The sequence below is a fragment of the Macaca thibetana genome, chromosome 5, assembly GCF_024542745.1.
Source record: "Macaca thibetana thibetana isolate TM-01 chromosome 5, ASM2454274v1, whole genome shotgun sequence".
Taxonomy (NCBI): domain Eukaryota; kingdom Metazoa; phylum Chordata; class Mammalia; order Primates; family Cercopithecidae; genus Macaca; species Macaca thibetana.
Window position 1 is genome coordinate 129,802,208 of NC_065582.1, and position 19,929 is coordinate 129,822,136.

Below are 19,929 nucleotides of genomic sequence, written 5' to 3' on the forward strand. Positions count from 1 at the left end.
AAGGAAATATGGCAAATTAAAGACTGGCTCTTAAAGTTCCACTCCGAAGTGACATATACCCCTTTGCTCTGGTTTCTTCAGGCAAAGCAAGTCATATAACTAGCTTCAGATTTTATTTTAAACAATGTACTTAGTAGTTTTCACTAGAAAAAAAAATGTAGCATGAATTCGTAATTACGTATTTTGCCCTGAATTATCTCGGCTCTCTACTTCACTTTAGAAGAGACGTATCAACCTAAAAGCAGAGGTTTATACTGCACAAATAAAGAGTCAAAAACCAAGACAAAGGTATGCAGTTGCAAAATGGCCATTTATTGCCTACAGGGGAAGGAAAGGGAGGGAGAGAAGGGAAGTACACAGGTGCAAGGAAACAAGCATATATTTAGCCGTATACATCATGTGTGAGCAGTAACCAATCTCCAAAATGGAAAAAAATATTTTGTTATCTGACATAGTAGTTAAGGTTCTTAAGCACCTCCCTTCTGAGCTGCCACAAGATTTAAAAGGCAGGACTGCTTTTTTTTAAGTCAATGTTCACATTAATGAAAAAATACTACCAACCGTGTCCTTTTGCACGCACACTTTGTACAGTGTCTATTGTGAAAAACATCTCAGCTGAGCAGTTTTGGTCAAGATTCAGACCTCATCAACTGTTTAACTGTAATAAATAGAAAAATAAAGCAGCTGGTGATTTTGTCAAAGAGAATGTGTTCAGTAAGAGTAGAACCACTTTCTCCAGGGATGGCAGAGAGTGTTAAATGGTTAAAACACCTACAGAACCAGTCTATTAAACATGAAACACTAGCAAGCTACAATTACATGGCACTTCATTAAATATTCTAATTTTTAAAAAATCTTAGATTTTTAAACTGATTACTGAAACACAGTAACAAGTTGATTTAGTCCTTGGCTTTTTCTTAGAACAAAAGCAAAGTAAATATACAACCTAGAACAGCAGAATTTGTTTTGGAATAGTATCAGTGGAAACTACCAAGTATTCAGGGAAAAAGTTACTAAAACACCTTGCTTGGTTTTATAGTCATGTGCTTTGCTTTCCAACCATTAGAATTAGATAGTTACAAAAACACTTTTATAGGCCACAGAATGACTCAAATGTATGCAAAATAATGAATTCTTTAACTTAATGCCAGGTAATGAAAATAAGTGTACCTTTCCCTACTCAAACGATAAATTGAGTGGAAAAGTAGATTGTCCCATGGACAATTAGTTGGCACTTGTTATATAGTTGAAAAAAATCACAACAGAAGACATAAATTAATCCATGGTGAATTTGACCAACACACCCTGGCCCTTATAAAGAGAAAAAGTACATACACACTCTCTTTAAAAAAAAAAAAAGTCCTCCATACTTCCCCACTCCAGAGACAACAAAGCCAAAGATGAAACATTCAACCTTCTCAAAATATTCTAAGTATTTCTATTGAACTCTGTATCTCAGCTTCTCCAAGAGGAAAAAGTTGTTTGCATTTGGACAACTGTACGAATGCCCATAGTGCACATCTCAGTGCTGCTGGTGTTTAAGAAATGTGTCACCCATAACCCTGAACAATTCCAGATCCAGTGTGCAGTAACACAGCCATCCAAATCCCTCCCCCTGAAAAGTTGGCAGAGCACCGCTCAGGAATTTCACAGGTAAGGGAATATATTTTTAGCAAGTTAAGCACAGAGAAAGGACAGTACAGTTTCTAAGTAAATACAAACCCAGATACTGCATCACTTACTGCCTCAAGATTGAAACAAGCAGCAGGATACTAAGTCTGTTTGGTAAGAAGCAAAGCCATTGTTTGATATCAATGCTGAACCAATTTTTTGACTTCAGATAACTACAAACTAAATAAAATGTGGTACATATAACAATTGATAGCTTGAAAGAAAACACATCAGTAATTTGAAATTAATACGGAACTGAAATGAGCAAGAAAGGACCACTTCTGAGAGGGTTACCATGATTCTTATGCCTTAGAGTTAAAAGTGACAGACATACAACTGGAAAATTATCTAAATTTTGAGATTGTCCTAACAAAAATAACTAGTAATAGGCACCAAACTAGAGCCTCCAAAAGATTCTGAAAGCTGAATGGACCATGCTACCACCATGCCAAAAGAGTCATATCACTTGGCATTTGTATATCATTTTCATAATGTGATTTGTTTCTGATGACATACTTCTAAATGCAGTTCAATGATACCCAGTTTATACAATGTACCATAAAAATTAACATTTAATAAGCACAAATGTCCTTATTTCATATGCTTTGAAAGTGAAAGCTATTTTGCTTAAAAAATATTCCATTACTTCAATGTTCATGTCTGTTGAAAAAAGAACTCAACATGTTTATTTTCCTTTGGTTCCAAGAATAACCCAAGTCTAACCAAACGTATGCCACAAGAAATTGCCAACTGGGTTCATAAAGCTTGGTTATTTTCCTGGTATCACCCTATTTCCTGGTGTAGGACCTGTGGTTTAATAGAGACATTTACATAAAAAAGGTATTTGGTTAAAACAAGAAATATGCATGCTCTTCCTTACCACCTTCCTGGAAAGAACTGCTTAGTTTCTTTCTGTGAATCTTGTTCAAGACATCTTGTAGTATAGATAAAAGGGCTACTTCTTTTTTACCCTCAAGCTTTAAGGTGACACTTATAAAATAAAGGTGAGCATATCACTCTATAAAATGAAGGACGGTCTTGGCATCCTGTTCTTAAACAGATTAGAACTTTGGTAAATAAGACAGGTTAAAGATGTACTAAAATGTTTGAATTTAATTTTGGTGATTACGATGCTATTACAAAATTAGAATCGCCCAAAGCAACCATAGTATAAAAGTTCTCATCTGTCTACAAATTCAAAACTTTAGTTCAAGTTTCTGGCTTCCCTAGTTAATCTGTCTACCTACAATTCACACAGTTCTCCAAACATGATATGACTCAAAGGGAAAGGCGTAAATGAATCTGCTACACATTACAAAAGTGACCTTTTTTAAAGGGTAGGGCAGGTGGCAAAAAGAATATCTTACCAATGTGAGAATTCACATTTCTGTCAAAATGTAAGTATGTATGAGTGCTATTTTGAAAATGTGCCGTAAAGTCTTTGCTTGCTATAAAAACCATTATTTTCCAAAAACTGGTCAGTATATTTTGCAAAGCTATTAAAATACCTCAGAAACAGAATTTAAAAGGTTAGAATCAAATAAGCATTGGGACACAGTTTTATCATTAGAAAAAATCTAGCCATGTATTATGAATGACATAATGATATGGTTATATGTCTCTGGTTCTTCAAAGAACATATTTAGCCTATTCTTCCCTGTGCTTTCTATACTCTGCTGTTTCATACTAAAAGTATAGATGGCATTAGTGATTTTTAGAAACGCTTGGAAATGCAAATACAAACTTAAATTTTCACCCATTTAACAATATAAACTTAGAATTTTAAAATGGAACACTATATTTGCCCATGTTCCAGTTTTAATGTGCCACATCCTCAATGCTAATAAATCTATCATAGAATCAAGTGATATGAGCCTTAGATATCTTTCAACTTTCTCCGTTGCTTCTCTGTGATTTAATATATAACTTTAAGACACCAAAAAATACGGGCAAATAAGAAACGGAGCTTTTATATTTTTGCCAACTACACTAAAACACAGTGGCTTCTTTAATACATTCACACAGGATGCTAATTAGTAAAATTAAATATCTGCCTATGAATATCAGAAAAGTAATTTGAAAAGAAAGAGCTTGGAACAAGGCAAATGGGAAGGGAGGAAAAGCTGGTCTCAGAACCCATTGTGCCATACCTGACTTCAACATGTGATATTCAAATGAATGTTCACACGCCTTACATCAAAGAAATGAAACAAAAATATTCAGCTATGTTATTATACAAAATTTTTTTTTACATAAAACATCATAAATCTGGAACAGATTTACTATATCTGAATTCTAAAAAGTTGCCTATAGAATGGTGCTGGGATTCTGTTCTCTGCTTGCTTTTAGGCAGTGCTGTTGCTTAAAAGTTGACACCAGGCACAATATTTTAAAACAAAATCAACAAGCAAGGAGCAGTAGGTGGATCTGAGCCTTTCCCAGATGTCAGGCCTGAGGATGCTGCAATATTCCCCATCAAAATGTGTAAAGCTATGAGGCGGATACTGATGCCTGAGAGAGTGGGTGACTTGACATGCACTTGTATGACTGTAATAATGGCAAACAGTACAGTTTTCTCTTCCTCAAACAATACTGTTTTAGTAAATTTAAAGAACATTCCAGTTCTTAGACAAATATCGAAATATTTAAGTTTTAGGAAAAACATGTATCACATTCTGAAAATGCCCAGATTTTTTATCTTCTGATTAAAATATGCAGCAGCCCAATGGCATAAAGCTTAACTCATTCTGATAACTAGAAAGTATATGAGAATATATATTTTACTTTCATTGAATATATATATGTCATTCACCTCTTCCTTTTGGCTTCTCACTGCCAAAGTTCCAAATGGCATGCGTTTTAACAAGACAATGCTGAGGAAAGCAGCATTTCTGATCATCTGAATTGGCAGCTCAAAACAGATACCACTCCTTTTACAAAGGGAACAGAGGGTGAAGGGTATGTGAAATTTGGGCAGTGGGCTAAAGGGAAACCGTGCACATGAAATTTGGGTTACCATGCCCCAAGTGTGTACCACCCAAAACATAACACAATTACCTACTTCAACAGAGCTACTACCAACATTTACTAAAACCACATTAAAAATACACAGGATAATGAATGGTTTGAAAGAGCGCATTTGAAGCAGAGAGAACCCAATTACACACCTTCCTGCAACAGAGTGCCTCGATCATACACAAAATAAACTTAAGCTGTTTACAACGTTTCCCATTTTTTTTTATTTTTTCCCTCTACATTTAACTATTAAAAAAGTTTTTTATTAATAAATGGGCTCCTCTGTGGTTCATATACAATCATAAGTGAACTTTAAATTCCATTTTATACAAACATCTCAAAAAATATTGGGAGTGAAGTATGGTAGGAAATATTGCTCACATTGCTAATTAACATGCGTATATGAAAGGAGGAAAATGTTTTGTTAGTGCATATACCTCCAGAGCAGAAAACCCACCCAAAACAAAAGATCTAAAATAAAACATACAGTAGCTGATTACAAAAAAAGGTAATGTCCACAAAATTAAGTTTTTCATGCTATTCTACTTTCCAGTACTATGCTTCAGGTAATCAATTTGCATGGCTAGATGTTGCATACTTGAGGTATATAAGAAGGGAAACCTGCATGTTGAGGAAAATCTGTCATCTTAAGGGTTGTTTCTTTTTGTTTATTCTGGTACTTTAACATTTTTAAAAGAATATTTTATTTACATCAAAATTCACTGAACTACAATGACATTCCAATTATAACAGATGACAAACAACGCCTCTATCACTAGGCACTTTTAAAAGGGAGTTTAGGCTTTACAGAACCCTTCTGATGCAATCCCATGTATGATATGACATCATCCCACCACCCTCGTCCCACTAAAATTACCCTTCTGGGGAAATATTATCTTATATAGCCTGATTAATTTACTATGGAAGAAATTAGCATAAAACGACCAAAGTAAATGTATCATTTAAGACCAATAAAACAGTCTAAGATGTCAGGTTTGAAAGAGGAGACAAATTGTGTACATTTAAAACTAATTAAATAATTTAAATTTGACCTGTACTTTATATATTAGTGAGACACAAATATAGGCTATTGTCTTTTAAAATTTCATTCGCATAATGGAAAATTTCTTGTTTAATAAAAATATCACATTTTGAGACTAGAAACAGTAAAGTGCATGAAAAGTTTAAAATATAAATTTCAGAAAACTCTTATAGCAGCAAAAAAGCAGAATAAAGAAAAACTTAAAAACACAGACACAACCTTTTCCTGTTACTGTGCCATAATTAACATCAAGTAGCGAACCAATTATTCCCCAGAAAACAGTATTCTGTTCACTGCCTCTTGAGTCACAGATTTTCAACTGGCCCCTCCTAGGCAAAAAAAAGATTCCAACATACCTAAAGGCATCAACAATTGGGAATAAACCAGTAGCTTCTTAATTCAACCCTGACAGACAAAGGAAACAAAGATTAAAAGCATATGATGGCCATTTGGCAGCTAGAGTCAGGACAATGGCCCAAGGTTTTCAACTACTGCCCCAAATGTGTTCCCTCTCTCCCAAATCCTTTGCACTGTCATCTCAAAAAAAACCAACAGCCCCATAATCTATGTTGGAAACACATAAAGTATCTGTATGATTTTCCCTATCTGAAACTTTGATCAAGGTCCTTTTATTCAGATTTTCTTTAACGTTTGACTATAATGGCAAAAATGATATAGGTCATATAACATCTGTTTTCCTGGCACAACCGAACAGAAAGAAGGTTGAATTGGAATAAGGAAAAATTCATTCTGTGGGCATCCTAAATGTACCGCATTCTATTTTCAAGGTATGTGGCAATACAGATTACTTACTCTTTCTCTATAAATAAACTTGAGAGACAGGCTTAGAATTAATACTTCCAACAAGGTTATATAGAGAGGACAAAAAAACCAAATTGATTCCTCAAAAAAACCCCAAACTAGCATTTGGCCAACAAATTGTCCTGTGGTGTTACATGCTTGATTATGAAAGCATATTGTACAACCATCTTTAATTTTTCAAATTCTCTTACAACGTGTAGAGGCTATCTCATAGTTTATGTACAGAACGAGCAAATTTAAGTACTCTGTTAATGTGCAAATGACTTGGGAATCCAAAAATCAGTTATAAAGGAAAAATTCAAGGTTTTTCCTGGAAGGCATATCATCATTCAGTTTAAAATACTGTATTTATAGTTTTTAAAAATTGCCTTTTATAAAATGGTTGGCTCACTGAAACCACTCAAAAGAAAGTATTTGTTTTGGAAAAACAAATACACTGTTGTTGGGCCTCAAATTGGTAATTTATCAATTTTGAATGCTGGCTCTTAATACAATATAAAGAAGGAGGTCCAATTTAAAAACATGTTAAATTAAAATTTTGGAAAGAGAGTAATACTTTGGTTCCAGCCCTACTGCCAAATGATACCAATATGCACAAAAATGTACAAAGTCTTACAGCAAACACATAATGAAAGAAACCTGAAGAAGCAGCTTAAGGATGGCCATACTTCACTCCTACATACTTTGATTTACAACTGTACAGGTCCATAGCAACAGATCCCCGTCTTGGCGGGGCAGTACTCCACTACCTCCGATTAGGCAAGTGAACACCATTGACAAGAGGCAGGAGTGGAGGGTGGAGTTCAAGTTGTGTTAACAGTGAGAAGTGGTCTGAAGGGATGTGAGGGTGTGGACACCCAGTGATGTTGTTCTCAACCAGCCATTGAGGATCTAAAGGCCCCAGGACACCAAGCACGTTCATATGAGTCTTGGAATAGAAAATGTAGTCAATCACGCCCTGGAAAGAGATTGGGGATAGGAAGAAAAGAAAAATTCAGGATATATAAAGAACAATCCATAACTTATAAAAAACAAAAAACTGAGTATCTTTTCTTTTGGTACCTGTTGTCTTGATAGTGGGTCAAGTAAGACTCAAATCTTCAATGGGTATTACAGGAAATAAAGGTGGCTCAATAGGGAAACACAGCATGCTACTGGAATTATAAATCCTTGCATTTGTGTGTAAGTGATAATTTGAGAAGCTAAACACATTAAATTATGTCCAGTTATCTTTAGAATTGGCCTGCTTGGTTTAGTGAAATCTAACATATCAGTATAAATATAATGGAACCTGTACTAATCCTATTGGCTATAATAAGTAGAAAATAAGAATATTTATATAAGCACATACATAGTTAATGGTATTATTTTCAATTATTTGCATATCGAGATATCCAAACACACCTGGCTGAAGCTGTAGTAAACCATGTTTATGAATTTGCTAATCCTAGTTTAGCTTTCCCAGATTTGCTACATACATACAAAACACTACACAGTTAACTGTCCTATTCTTAATTTAAAATACTCATTTTCACAAATACTAGAATATGTGTAAATTCTGGATTTCCTTCCTGCATAAGGATAACTCAGCAAAAATCATTCAGCAGGAAGCCATACATAGCAGTTTTATCTCTCAGAGCTAAATGACTTGATTAGTCTGATCAGTAAGTCTCAAAACCAGGGGGCTTTTATTATCCCAGGTTGTGTATGCAAGAGAGCAAAATCAAATTTCTTCCTATCTAGTTCCTATTCATATCAGGACAGCCTGAGCCCAAGGAGGGAGAAATATTTCTACACCTGTAAAAACCTATTTACAAATACTATACATGAGTTCCAGCCAATACTTTAAAAAGTATTATAATGAAACAGGCTACTTAAAACACAAAAACTTTTAATGAAAACAAATTTTTATATTGTGAGATTTTGGACACAATCATTTCAGTTTGTTGATTTTCATTTGACCAATATCAAAACACCAAAACTGCTCCTCTCCTAAGAGAGACGATTCAGGTGCAGTGTCTCATGCCTATAATCCAACCCTTTGGGAGGCGGGGGCAAGAGGATGGCTTAAGCCCAGGACTTCAAGACCAACCTGGTTAAACATAATGAGACCTGGGTTTTTACGAAAAATTCAAACATTAGCCAGGTGTGGCAGCATGCACCTATAGTCCCAGCTACTTGGGAGGCTGAGGCAGGAGGCTCACTTGAGTCCAGGAGTTTGAGGCTACTTATAATTGTCCCACTGCTTTCCAACCTGGCTGACAACAAGACTCTGTCTCTTAAAAAATAATAATAAAAGAAAAGAAGCCCTTATCCAACCCTACTTTACCACAAATTAAGGAACTTACATGAGTCCAGGGGACTCCAAGTTTAAATGGTCAAAAAATGATAGGATCATAAGGTATTATCCCTTCATTTTGGTTATATGCCTAGTTTTACAGTTTTACAGTGATATTTCAGAAAATGAGTTAACAAGGATCAGGGTAATTTTATTTCTCCTTATGAGACAACTTTTTGCTTCAATTCTAAAATAAAACACATGAAATAATCTCAATTACTTATGTGGAATAAAACCTCCTATAAGGCCGGGCACAGTGGCTCATGCCTGATTCCTGTAATCCCAGCACTTTCAGAGGCCGAGGCGGGCAGCTCACTTGAGGCCAGGAGTTCATTACCAGCCTGGCCAACATGGTGAAACCCCATCTCTACTAAAAATACAAAAAAAATAGCTGGGTCTGGGGGCATGCACCTGTAGTCCCAGCTCCTAGGGAGGTCAAGGCAAAAGAATTGCTTGAACCTGGGAGGCAGAGGTTGCAGTTAACTGAGAATACACCACTGCACTCCAGCCTGGGCAACAAAGCCTCCTATATCTTACAACCTTATTAGAGTGCCATCATGCACATCAACTGCTAGAATTCTTTGCAAAGGTAGGCCCCAAGAAAAAAATGTTAAACACTCCAGGAAGTAAGATGTTTTTAATTGAACGCATCACTTGTAACCATTCTCTTGGTTTGAAATATCCGGAGTAAAAACTCTTACCAAAACCCTTAGCCAGGTTATGTCTGAATTCACCCAACGTATTTGTACATATACACCTATGAGAAGGATCCCTAACTTTGATCATAGGCACAAAGGAGGTTACAGACTAATGATTTTTAACCCTTTTGAGTCAGTTTCTTTTTTAAAAGATATAATACTAATAATGTGGGAAAATGCACTCTTTATATTAGTAAGGACTATTATTGTATAAGTCTATAGAACTGTATTTGGAAAAAAGTCAAAACACAACGAAAATATTAATAGTCTGAGTTACCATTATGCTAAGCTTTGTTTTTTAAAAGAATGCCAGAAAATTACAATACCAATTTCATAATGTAACAGAAAAGTTTACTATTTGCTATAAAATAAAAGCTGCCCTTCCTTTTATTAAATGATTCAGGCACACCCTCAGATTAGAGGATAAGCGTGGGGTGAGGATCAGCAGCAGGTTTGAATTAAGCTGTTTATTAAACTTACCTGGTCTGAAAGTAATGTTGAAAAAGGAGTAATTCTTCTAATTGTTTACTCTTCAGTTCATTCCAAATCAGTTTGCAATTAAATGAATCTGAGCTCTAAATACCTCTTTTCTACATTTCTATTTTGTTCAAGGACCAAGAAAGTAAACAAATACTAAGCCAAGAAACAAAATTTAACACCTCTCTGATACAATGGCTCCTCACTAATACAAATGGATCTGTATTCGATGCTGATCACAAGGTATTTTACATTTGATGTTACCTATCTTCTTTTACTGATAGATTTCAATATTGGGATAGCATTACAAAATATATGTATAAAACTGAAAAGTTCATTTTCTGTTGGACTAAGAGCTCAATTCTCTCTACTCATGTGTGCCCTTAGTTTAGTCTCTAGCCATCTTTCCTTCAAATACTATTCTATCCTCTCATCCCATCTATCTATCCAGCCAGCCTATTTATCTTCCCATATATTACTCTCTCCCACCTTTATCCTTCTCTCTGATTCTATCTTATACATCCAAACATCAAACACTCTCTGAGCCAGACATTTCTAGTTCTTTAGCTGTACTTATTTGAACAACGTAAATGGCTCAATAGGATTTTTTATTCAATTATTAACACAAGATCTTTTGAAGGACTGTCAATAAATAATTTAAACCAATTCAGATGACTAAGGAAGGTAGATTAATGTCCCAAATTGTGTTTCTCTGATTTTTTTATTTACAGACAAGGAAGAAATAAGCTTTTAAAAAGTCTAGGCCGGGCACAGGGGCTCACACCTATAATCCCAGTACTTTGGGAAGCTGAGGTGGACAGATTGCTTGAGCCCAGGAGTTCAAGACCAGCCTGGGCAACATGGTGAAACCCTGTCTCTACCAAAACCAAAAAACCCTCAAATTACAAAAATTACCCCAAGACCAGCCTGGGCAACATGGTGAAACCCTGTCTCTACCAAAACCAAAAAACCCTCAAATTACAAAAATTACCCCAAGACCAGCCTGGGCAACATGGCGAAACCCTGTCTCTACCAAAATAAAAAGCCCTCAAAAATACAAAACTTAGCCAGGCATGGTGGCACATACCTGTAGTCCCAGCTACTCAAGAGGCTGAGGTGGGAGGATTGCCTAAGCCCAGGAGGGTGAAGCTGCAGTGAGTCATGATTGTGCCACTCTAGGTGACAGAGCGAGATCCTGTCTCAAAACAAAAAAAGTCCAGGCTGGGTGCGGTGGCTCATACCTGTAATCCCAGCACTTTGGGAGGCTGAGGTAGGCAGATGGCTTGAACCCAAGAGTTTGAGACCAGCATGGGCTACATTGCAAAACCTTGTCTCTACTAAAAATACAAAAAATTAGCCGGGCGTGGTGGTGTGTACCTGTAGTCCCAGCTACCTGGGAGGCAGAGGTAGGAGGATGTCTTGAGCACAGAAGTTTGAGGCTGCAGTGAGCAAAGATCCTGCCACTGCACTCCAGCCTGGGCGACAAACTGAGACCCTATCTCAAAAAAAAAAAAAGTCTATGTGAAAAAGAAAAAAAAATTTTTCTTTTTACCTATACACATACCTAAATAATAATGATAGTTGCAGAATTACTAAACACTTATTTTCAGGAACTTTATCACAGGTTTTCTGGGTTACGCTGGCAGATATATATCACTATAGTTACAAGGATAGGATTTAAGCTGTGGGAAACTGTGTACCATTAAAAGGTGTTCCTTTAAGCTTACATAAAAGCAATGATGTGCTAGAGTCAGCTAGTACTAGCTTTTCTAGCACCTCTTCCTAACTCTGTGTTCAATGGTATCGTGTTGGGAGACTGGATTCTGCTACAGTAGAAGTATTTAAACCACAGAAATCAGCAAACACCACAAATCAGAGCTTTTTCCCAAAAAGCTCATTATTAAATGTTTACCAGCACATAACTACATATGAGTGGCTGGGCCAAAATGAACTATCGCTGGATTGAATTATCTTTTCTAATAGCAAAAATACTAAATTAGATTCAATTTCTAAGCACTTTTTTTTCCACTTCATGATTATGAAAGCTGATTAGTAACAACACATGAATTCCTTTTCTTCCTCCTCCTATTTGTTTCTTGGAAAGGAGCTAACCCACACAAAAACAGAAAAAGGTTATTGGAGATGTAAGGGAGGCCATTTGTAAATTTCCTTTGGCATTTTATTAAATTCCTGCTAGGCCTCTTATACCAAACTGCTTTCTAACACTTGGATTTTTCCAGATAGTGTAAGATTCTACTATAGATGCCTGAAATGCCAGAAAGTCAAAGAGAGGTACAATAGCAGAGTCACAGGTACACAGAGTGATCAGAAAACTAGCACTGGAAAAGAGATTACATAAAGCCACCACAATCTGTCTTTCTAAAGAAGAGCTGGTCCTGTACAATCGGCCTTTCCATTTTTTTGTGTGTATTTGTCAAAAAATGTCTTTTTCTTTTAGAGTGTTCCACTGCCTAGGAATATATTAGTACAAATACATGGATATAAAATAGAACCAAAGTACAACCTTCTCTAACCCCATTCCCAAAAGAAACCTGAAAATTTAAAGATACTAAGACATCAATGGAAGGTAGAAAGAAAATCTTGAGAAAATACTACATAAATTCATTCAAAGTGAGTTTTGCTATATTCAGTGCTTTTCTGTCGGGGGCAGGAGGGAGGTTACTGCTGAAAGTTAGGGATGGTTTGAGCAGGTGAGGGTTAACTATATTGATATATACAAAGTGCTTTGACAAGTGCCTCGTACCTAGTGAGCATTTCAAAGTTTTTGTTATTATATTATTTAAAATCTAAACAAACGAGAGAGCAAGAAGAATTTAAGACAATAGCCACAAAACCCAATGAACTTACTTATATCTAGGTGCATACTTAGCCTAGACAATTTAAGAATCTAAAAATTCCTGAAGATTATACAATTAATCATAAAGAATTTGCACCTTTTTGTTACATGCTTGTATCTGAAATAATTTCTACACCTGCCCAAAGGCTGCCACTCACTTTGAAATCAAAGGTGTAATTGGTGTAAGGCATCAAGTTATTTTCATAGGCGCTCTTAAGTTGGAAGCCATGTGTGATTCTCCCTTCTGAGCTTCCATTCTTTCCATTGCAGCTGAAGTTCATAAGACACTCATTGTACCTTAGTTCCTTGAAGTCTTTATGGTTGTCAGCTACTCCTCCATTGCTTAAGTATTCCACAACACCTGGTAGAATAAAGAAAAAAGAGACACTCCCATTTAGCATTCAGACCTTACACAAGGCTTCAGAGCCAAGACTTGTTACCAGGTTAATCCACCAGGCTCAGAATGGTTTTCTTAGATTGAACCATATAAAACTGCCTTTTGTCATTATTTAAAAATAAAAAATCAAATACCAGCCATTTCATACGATTCAATCAATTGAATCAAAGGATGTTTGCCTATTTCAGAACAAAATATATCAGGAACACTCAAAGATATCCTTAGTTTTCTTGGTGGTTCTTCAGGCCAAAAATTTCCAGGACCTAGGATGGCATTCACCAGGAAGGCATTAACCCTAAATGTTTTCGGAAAATTATTCCAAACCACTATCTCTTTAGCATTTTCCCATTCTAAGCAACAACTCTGCAAATATATAAGTAGAACATATTAATAAAAAACGTTTACAACAAAAACAGATTTTGCATCTTTAACATTTCAATGTCTAGTGTCAGCTAGACAGTATCATTCTTTATTTTGAGCTACAGTGAGTTTTCTCAGTCTGACACTATAAAGAATATTATATGCCAGAAATATACCACTTGGCTAAAAATACAAGGCTGAAGAGAAGAATAGCATTCAGAAAAGTGCACTGCTTCCACTGAATTAGCAAACATGAAAACAGTATCAAAACCCTTATGATTAGTGCATTATTAGAGTCATCCTTCTATTTGTAATAAGGATTGATAGTAAGATATAATGAATGTGTGATAAGCACAATTATCAGTATTGTAAATAGCTCAGAAGGCACTATTATTTACCTAGTATTTGCTACATGCCAGGCACTGTTCTAAGTGCTTTATTCATGTAAATCTCACAAACAATTCTATGAAGTAGATAACATGATTCCCCCCTTGTTAAAAATGAAGAACTAGGCTGGGTGCGGTGGCTCACGCCTGTAAACTCCCAACACTTTCAGAGGCCGAGGTGGGTGGATCATCTGAGGTCAGGAGTTCGAGACCAGCCTGGCCAACATGGTTAAAGCCTATCTCTACTAAAAATACAAAAATTAGCTGGGCGTGGTGGCATGCATCAGTAATCCCAGCTACTGGGAGGCTGAGGCAGGAGAATCGCTTGAACCCAGGAGGCAGAGGTCGCAGTGAGTCGAGACTGCACCATTGCACTCCAACCTAGGCAACAAGAGCGCAACTCTGTCTCAAAACAAAAAAATAAAAGGAAAAATGAGGAACTTAGTCACAGATTGCATAGTTCATAAGTAGCACAATCAGGATCCAACCATGACAGTCTGGCACCAAAGACATTTCACTACGTTGTGTTGCCAAATGCCAGCTAACTGGCTTTAACAAATCAAATACAATGGGAGAAAAACTTGCACTTGAGAGTAATTCAACTTAAGAAAGGATTAAGAAAGGAGCATGTGGTTAAAGTGCCAATCAGGCTAAGGGTTAAAGACAGATATTTATTAACAATGATTTCAGCATAATTTGCTAAGAAGAAAAAGATGTTTTCACGTTCAGTGACTTTTTTAATATTCCAAATGGAGGCATTTAGGTTATCTTATAGTAACCTTATTGTTACTTACTTAAATAACTTAAAATAGCCTAGTAGTGATACTATACAAAAGTTAACATATGCTTTGGTATTAGCAAAAGAGTAATAGTTTAATGTTTTCTATTTGATACCTAAAATGCAGAAACTATTTTTATAAAAAGTAAAATGATATAAGTTCAGACATAAAGTAGTTTAGAGGAGCTCAAGAAGTAATATGAAGTCCTACGATAATTTTAATCATTCTTCTGTACCTACTAACAGTATCCAAGTATCACTTAATGAATTCACTTAAAAGTTGCTAACATTATTAAACTAGATAGCTACCTGTAATGAATATTTTCTGGCTGCCCCTTCAGATCACCCTTCTGCAGTACACTCTGTGCCTTAGGAAGCTGATCTTTATTGCATCAACTGCAAATCCCTCCCCCCTCTAGCTTCTGGTTGGATTTGATCAATGGGCAGCCTGGCAGGAGATCAGAGGACAGAAGCAGAGTGAGGTAAGAATATATATTCCCCTGGTACCCTTCTTGTTGGTTTGCCAGGGATTGACTGCTTCATGCAATTCAAAGCCATCACTCCTATTATGTGGCCCTTTCCTACAACTGTATTTTTTCCAAGTTCTGATGACAGACAGCTCCCACTACTTTCCCTTTTAGGTACAGGAGTGGTAAAGAGATCTATTACTAAATCCCCTAGGGGCAGAGTACTGCATCATTTATTGCTTTGTTTCCCTTAAACCAGCCAACACCTTTGGAAATAGCTTCTTTATTAAACTCTTTTCTATTACCCTGTGTCCCATCCATGGGATTCTTACTGATACTTTCCCTAATTTAGAAGAGAAATTATCTATTCAAAATTTAGGAGCTAGCTGGCCTCTGAACCCAAGAGTAAAAGTGAGGAAATGATGTTATAAATACCTGAATCTGGCAATGAGTTAAGATCTGCACATAGCACCAGCGGGATGGAATTAGGATCTGCAGTTGGGCTGCCAGGCCTACTAGAGGCTTTCTCCAGAATGTTTTTAACCTCTGAGACAAACATCATGGTCTGGATAAGCTTCACATCAGAATACTCTGGGTCCCAATGCATGTGGGCATTTGCCACTATAAGCAGCTGTTTGTCTGCAGCATGAATAGGCTTCATACCTAAATTTAAACATTACAAAAAGAAGACCCAGTTATGCTTTATGTCTGAAGAAATGTGGCATCCTCAGGTTTTCTCAGTATGATCCACAGCTACTTCTTTACTCTTTTCCATGAATTTATAACTTCCCTTTTATCTGATAAAGTAATTCTTAGAAGCTAAAGGGCTGAGATTCTGGTAATCCTACTACGGGAGTTACTCTCCTAGATCAAGTTGGCAAACTGTAGTCCATGGGCTAAATCTGGCCCACAAATTTGGTACAGCCCTTTAAATATCTGTCATTTAAATAGCACAATAATGTAGTAAGGCAGGTTTTCAGTTGAGTTACCTAAACCTCAATCTAAATTCTTACTACTGTCTAGTACTCATTCACCTTGCATTTCCCAAGCACAACACAGCACAACTGTGATAGGTCAGTAGTAAAAGGCAGTAAATTATATTAACCTATATAAGATAAAATAAGCAAGTGATTTGCTACCTGAACAAATTCACACCATATACCCAAATAACATTATTTTAAAAACCAGAATTATAGAATAGTGTGCTATAAAAGTCTGGACACCTGGATTTTAGACTTGGCTTTCTTACTAATTGTTTTATGTAGTCTTGGGTCAGTAATTTAACCAGATTCTTTCAGGAAATGAAATATTCCACTAGAATATCTCCAAGGTTTTTTCTTTTATTCCTATAATTTTATGTTTTTAATTCTGTTAAAATAAACATTAACATCATACTTTCCAAAATGGTGGATGGAATACATTAAGATTTTTGAAAATTAAACATAGTTAACATTTACTGACAGATGTCCATAAAATATTCAAGATATAAAACTATTAATATACATACTCACATTCTGTATGTTAGTACCTCTATAGAGAAATCAACAAGAGCTATTTCCAGAGTATGAATGACAGGAGGGATCTCTCACTTTTTACTTTACATACCTTTAAACCATTGGACTATCCGTAAACATACAAATTTAATTTTTCTTTTATAATTTCTATAAAAGTATCTCAAATTTTTCTATTGGAATATAAGCTTTGGGGAAAAAGACCTAATTTTCTAAGTCTACTAGTTTGGTAAAGTTTCTTTCCAGTCTTACCAAGCTATAATTATCTTCAGTGTTGAGAAAACAAGGAATTGAAGTATCTGTTATATCTGACATAGTCACATTTAAAGCAATTTGATCATAAGATAAATACCTGTAGCCAAATCTTCTAAGCTATCTTCTTTTCCTAGAAGTTTTATAATGTCACTTTTAGCTACAGATTAAGTATTCACAATATTAAAAATTTTCCCCTTCAAGGGAGCCATAAGCACTATATTACTAAATTCCCCTTCTAGGAGTACAACAGGTATGTATTTCAGAAGGTGAAAGTGTCTACTATTTAAAATTACTCATCTGCAAATTAAAAGGAGAGTAAAACTACAAAAGAAATTCTCCACAATATCAGAAAAAAAAAAAGTACCAAACTTTGGGAAGAATAAGATTGTAAAGGACATAAAAGTAGATAAAAATGGAGGGGCTAAGAAAAGTTAAAAGTTCAAAATTTCACGATCAAAGATTATCTTTGATAATGAATAAATTGATGTATGGTGAGAAAAGAAGGTCTGACATATATGCATGGTCTGAACAATTCAAATCAATACTCAAGGCAGAAATAATCTTTTCCTCTACAAAAAGTACAAGGGAAAAAAAGCCCTGACGTGGTCTCACTCCTTTCTTGCTTAAAATGTACTAGTAAACAATGAAATGCTCAAAGGCAGGCAGTAGGAAGGATAAAAAAGGTCTGTTGTGTGTAAAGTACATAATGAGATTCTGACTCTGAAGGAAGCTATAAATAATCTAAAATGCTAAAGAAAGTACCATGTAGATAAAAGATCCTGCTCTTACCCTGAAAATGACTGAGATATAACAAAGAAATTAGAGAAAATGTGCCAAGTCCTTAACCTTAAAGACAAAAGAATCATACTCAAGAAGCTAAAAATATGAATCAAAAAGAGGACTAAGTCATCATAATTTCTAAATTCAGCCTAATCAAAATACTCCCTATTTCAAAGAACTGCTTGGGATTAATGGCATATTTAAAAAGATTTTATTACATATATTATCTGGTAAGTAAAAAAGACTGTGATAGAGAGCACAGAATATCCCAACAAATATAAGATGCTTTACACAATGGTGCTATTTTCCTGCCCATCTCCCTTAACTTTCCTCAAAAGAAAATAACTTTGCAATAAGTAACAGCAAAATTCTATTCACTTGTTTTGAGATGGAAAAACTTGGGATGGTGTTTATTTTTAGTAAGAGTATTTTACATTGCACTCACCTGCTCCAAATAGTTCTTTGTGGACCTCTAATACCACAGCGACACCAATATTATCTTTTGTCATCACTCTGTTCAGCATAGCTTCGGATCCATCTGAATTAGCCATCGCCACTTGGTTAAATTCCACTGTATGCTTCTGCACCAATGTAAATCTAAAAGGTATATTATTATAATAATTTTAGGTACTTAGACTATCATGCTGAAAGACATTAAATGAAAGAAACATGACATTATGCATTGTCTCCCTTGTCATTTTCTAGCTGCAAGTGGCCATGTGATACAGTTCTGGCCACTAAGACACAAGAAGTCTGACTATTGTGAAAAGTTTCTCAGAGGCCCCACCTAACAAAGATGGCATATATATCCCTTCATGCTTTTATATCTTGCCCCTTACAGCTAGTGCTCAGAGAAATAATAACCATCCTGTGACCATGAAGTAAGAAGCAGGAAGGCAAAAGCCAACCTTCTAAAAATGGGGAAGCAGCTGAACCAGTTCTGGACTGCCTATTTCTGGAGTTCTTGTGTTAGAAAACCACCCTTCCCTCATTTAAGCCACTGCTAGAATTTTCTGGTATTTAAAAGTGCACACAATCTCAACTAAGTTAATGATAAAAACATAAAAAGAATACAATCCACCTACCCTGTCTGTAGTTTTATTTCTACCACATCAAGGTATCTGTCAACAAAATGCAGGGGCACACCTTTATCTCAGCTAAGGAGTAACTGATTTTTCCATCTGGCTTTTACTAGAAAACTGCAATGGGGTATAAGTATTCTGAGAAACAGATTCTGCAAGATGAAGAAATGACCCTCTCTGTGATTACAGCTTCTACACTAATAATATTTTCTTTCCTTCATTAATGTCAAGTTATTAAGTATTGTAGAGTTGTAGGATTTAATATAATTAGTTTAGTGCTGCCATTTAATCGCAGTGGGATCTTGGTCAAGTCCTTTAACCATTTTTAGCCTAATCGTATTAATTTGTTAAATATTTATGAGTAATCAAACCCTACTAAATACATTACTTGCACTAGGTGTTCAGTGGTGAGAAGACATACTTAGTCTCATAACAGATCCCCTCCCCACTTTCAAGCTTTGAAAACAGAAACTAGTTTCTGTTTCTTCAAAAATATTGACTTACTATGCCACAGGATGCTGTACTAAATGAAGCAATATTCCCTTCCCTGCTCCAATTCTGAATGTGTCAGATGGGCTGACAAGTGTAAAGGTCAGTTTATGTGCCTATTTCTAACCCACAGTGCTTAAAGTGACTATAGTTTCTACCCTCTAAAGAGGTAATCTATAAGCTTAAATATGAAAGATGAAAGTTACTAAGGTGAGGAATGGGGTTAAGAGCATCCCAGGTAGAAGATGTGAAAGGTCCTGAGACAGCAAAAAGCTTTGCAAGTTCACGTGTTAGAAAAGAATGGAAGGGTATGAAATGATGCTGAAGAGGAGAGATAAAAGTTCTAAGCCAGGACATGATATCATTTGATTTACATTTTTTAAGATCACTTTAGCTGCTCAATTAAAGAACTGTTAACTAGGAGGCAGATTAGAAAGTTTGTAAGGTTATCTGAAAGAGAAATGATGGTGGCTTGAACAAAGGCAAGAGAAATCAAGAGGAGTG

The 19,929-nt window shown here is 35.7% G+C and overlaps 1 protein-coding gene across 8 annotated transcripts in view; it reads right to left on the minus strand.

Moving 5' to 3' along the window:
* Window positions 1-291: 291 nt before the first annotated feature.
* Window positions 292-19,929, minus strand: part of CNOT6L (CCR4-NOT transcription complex subunit 6 like) — a 103,390-nt gene continuing 83,752 nt past the window's right edge. For all 8 annotated transcript variants that reach the window (XM_050790845.1, XM_050790843.1, XM_050790842.1 and 5 more), the window contains 4 exons: window positions 18,300-18,451; window positions 15,744-15,971; window positions 13,079-13,281; window positions 292-7,508 (listed from right to left, as the gene is read on the minus strand). In XM_050790845.1, coding sequence (XP_050646802.1) covers window positions 7,296-7,508; window positions 13,079-13,281; window positions 15,744-15,971; window positions 18,300-18,451 — 796 coding nt within the window. In that variant the 3' untranslated portion in view covers window positions 292-7,295. The remainder of the gene's footprint in view (window positions 7,509-13,078; window positions 13,282-15,743; window positions 15,972-18,299; window positions 18,452-19,929) is intronic.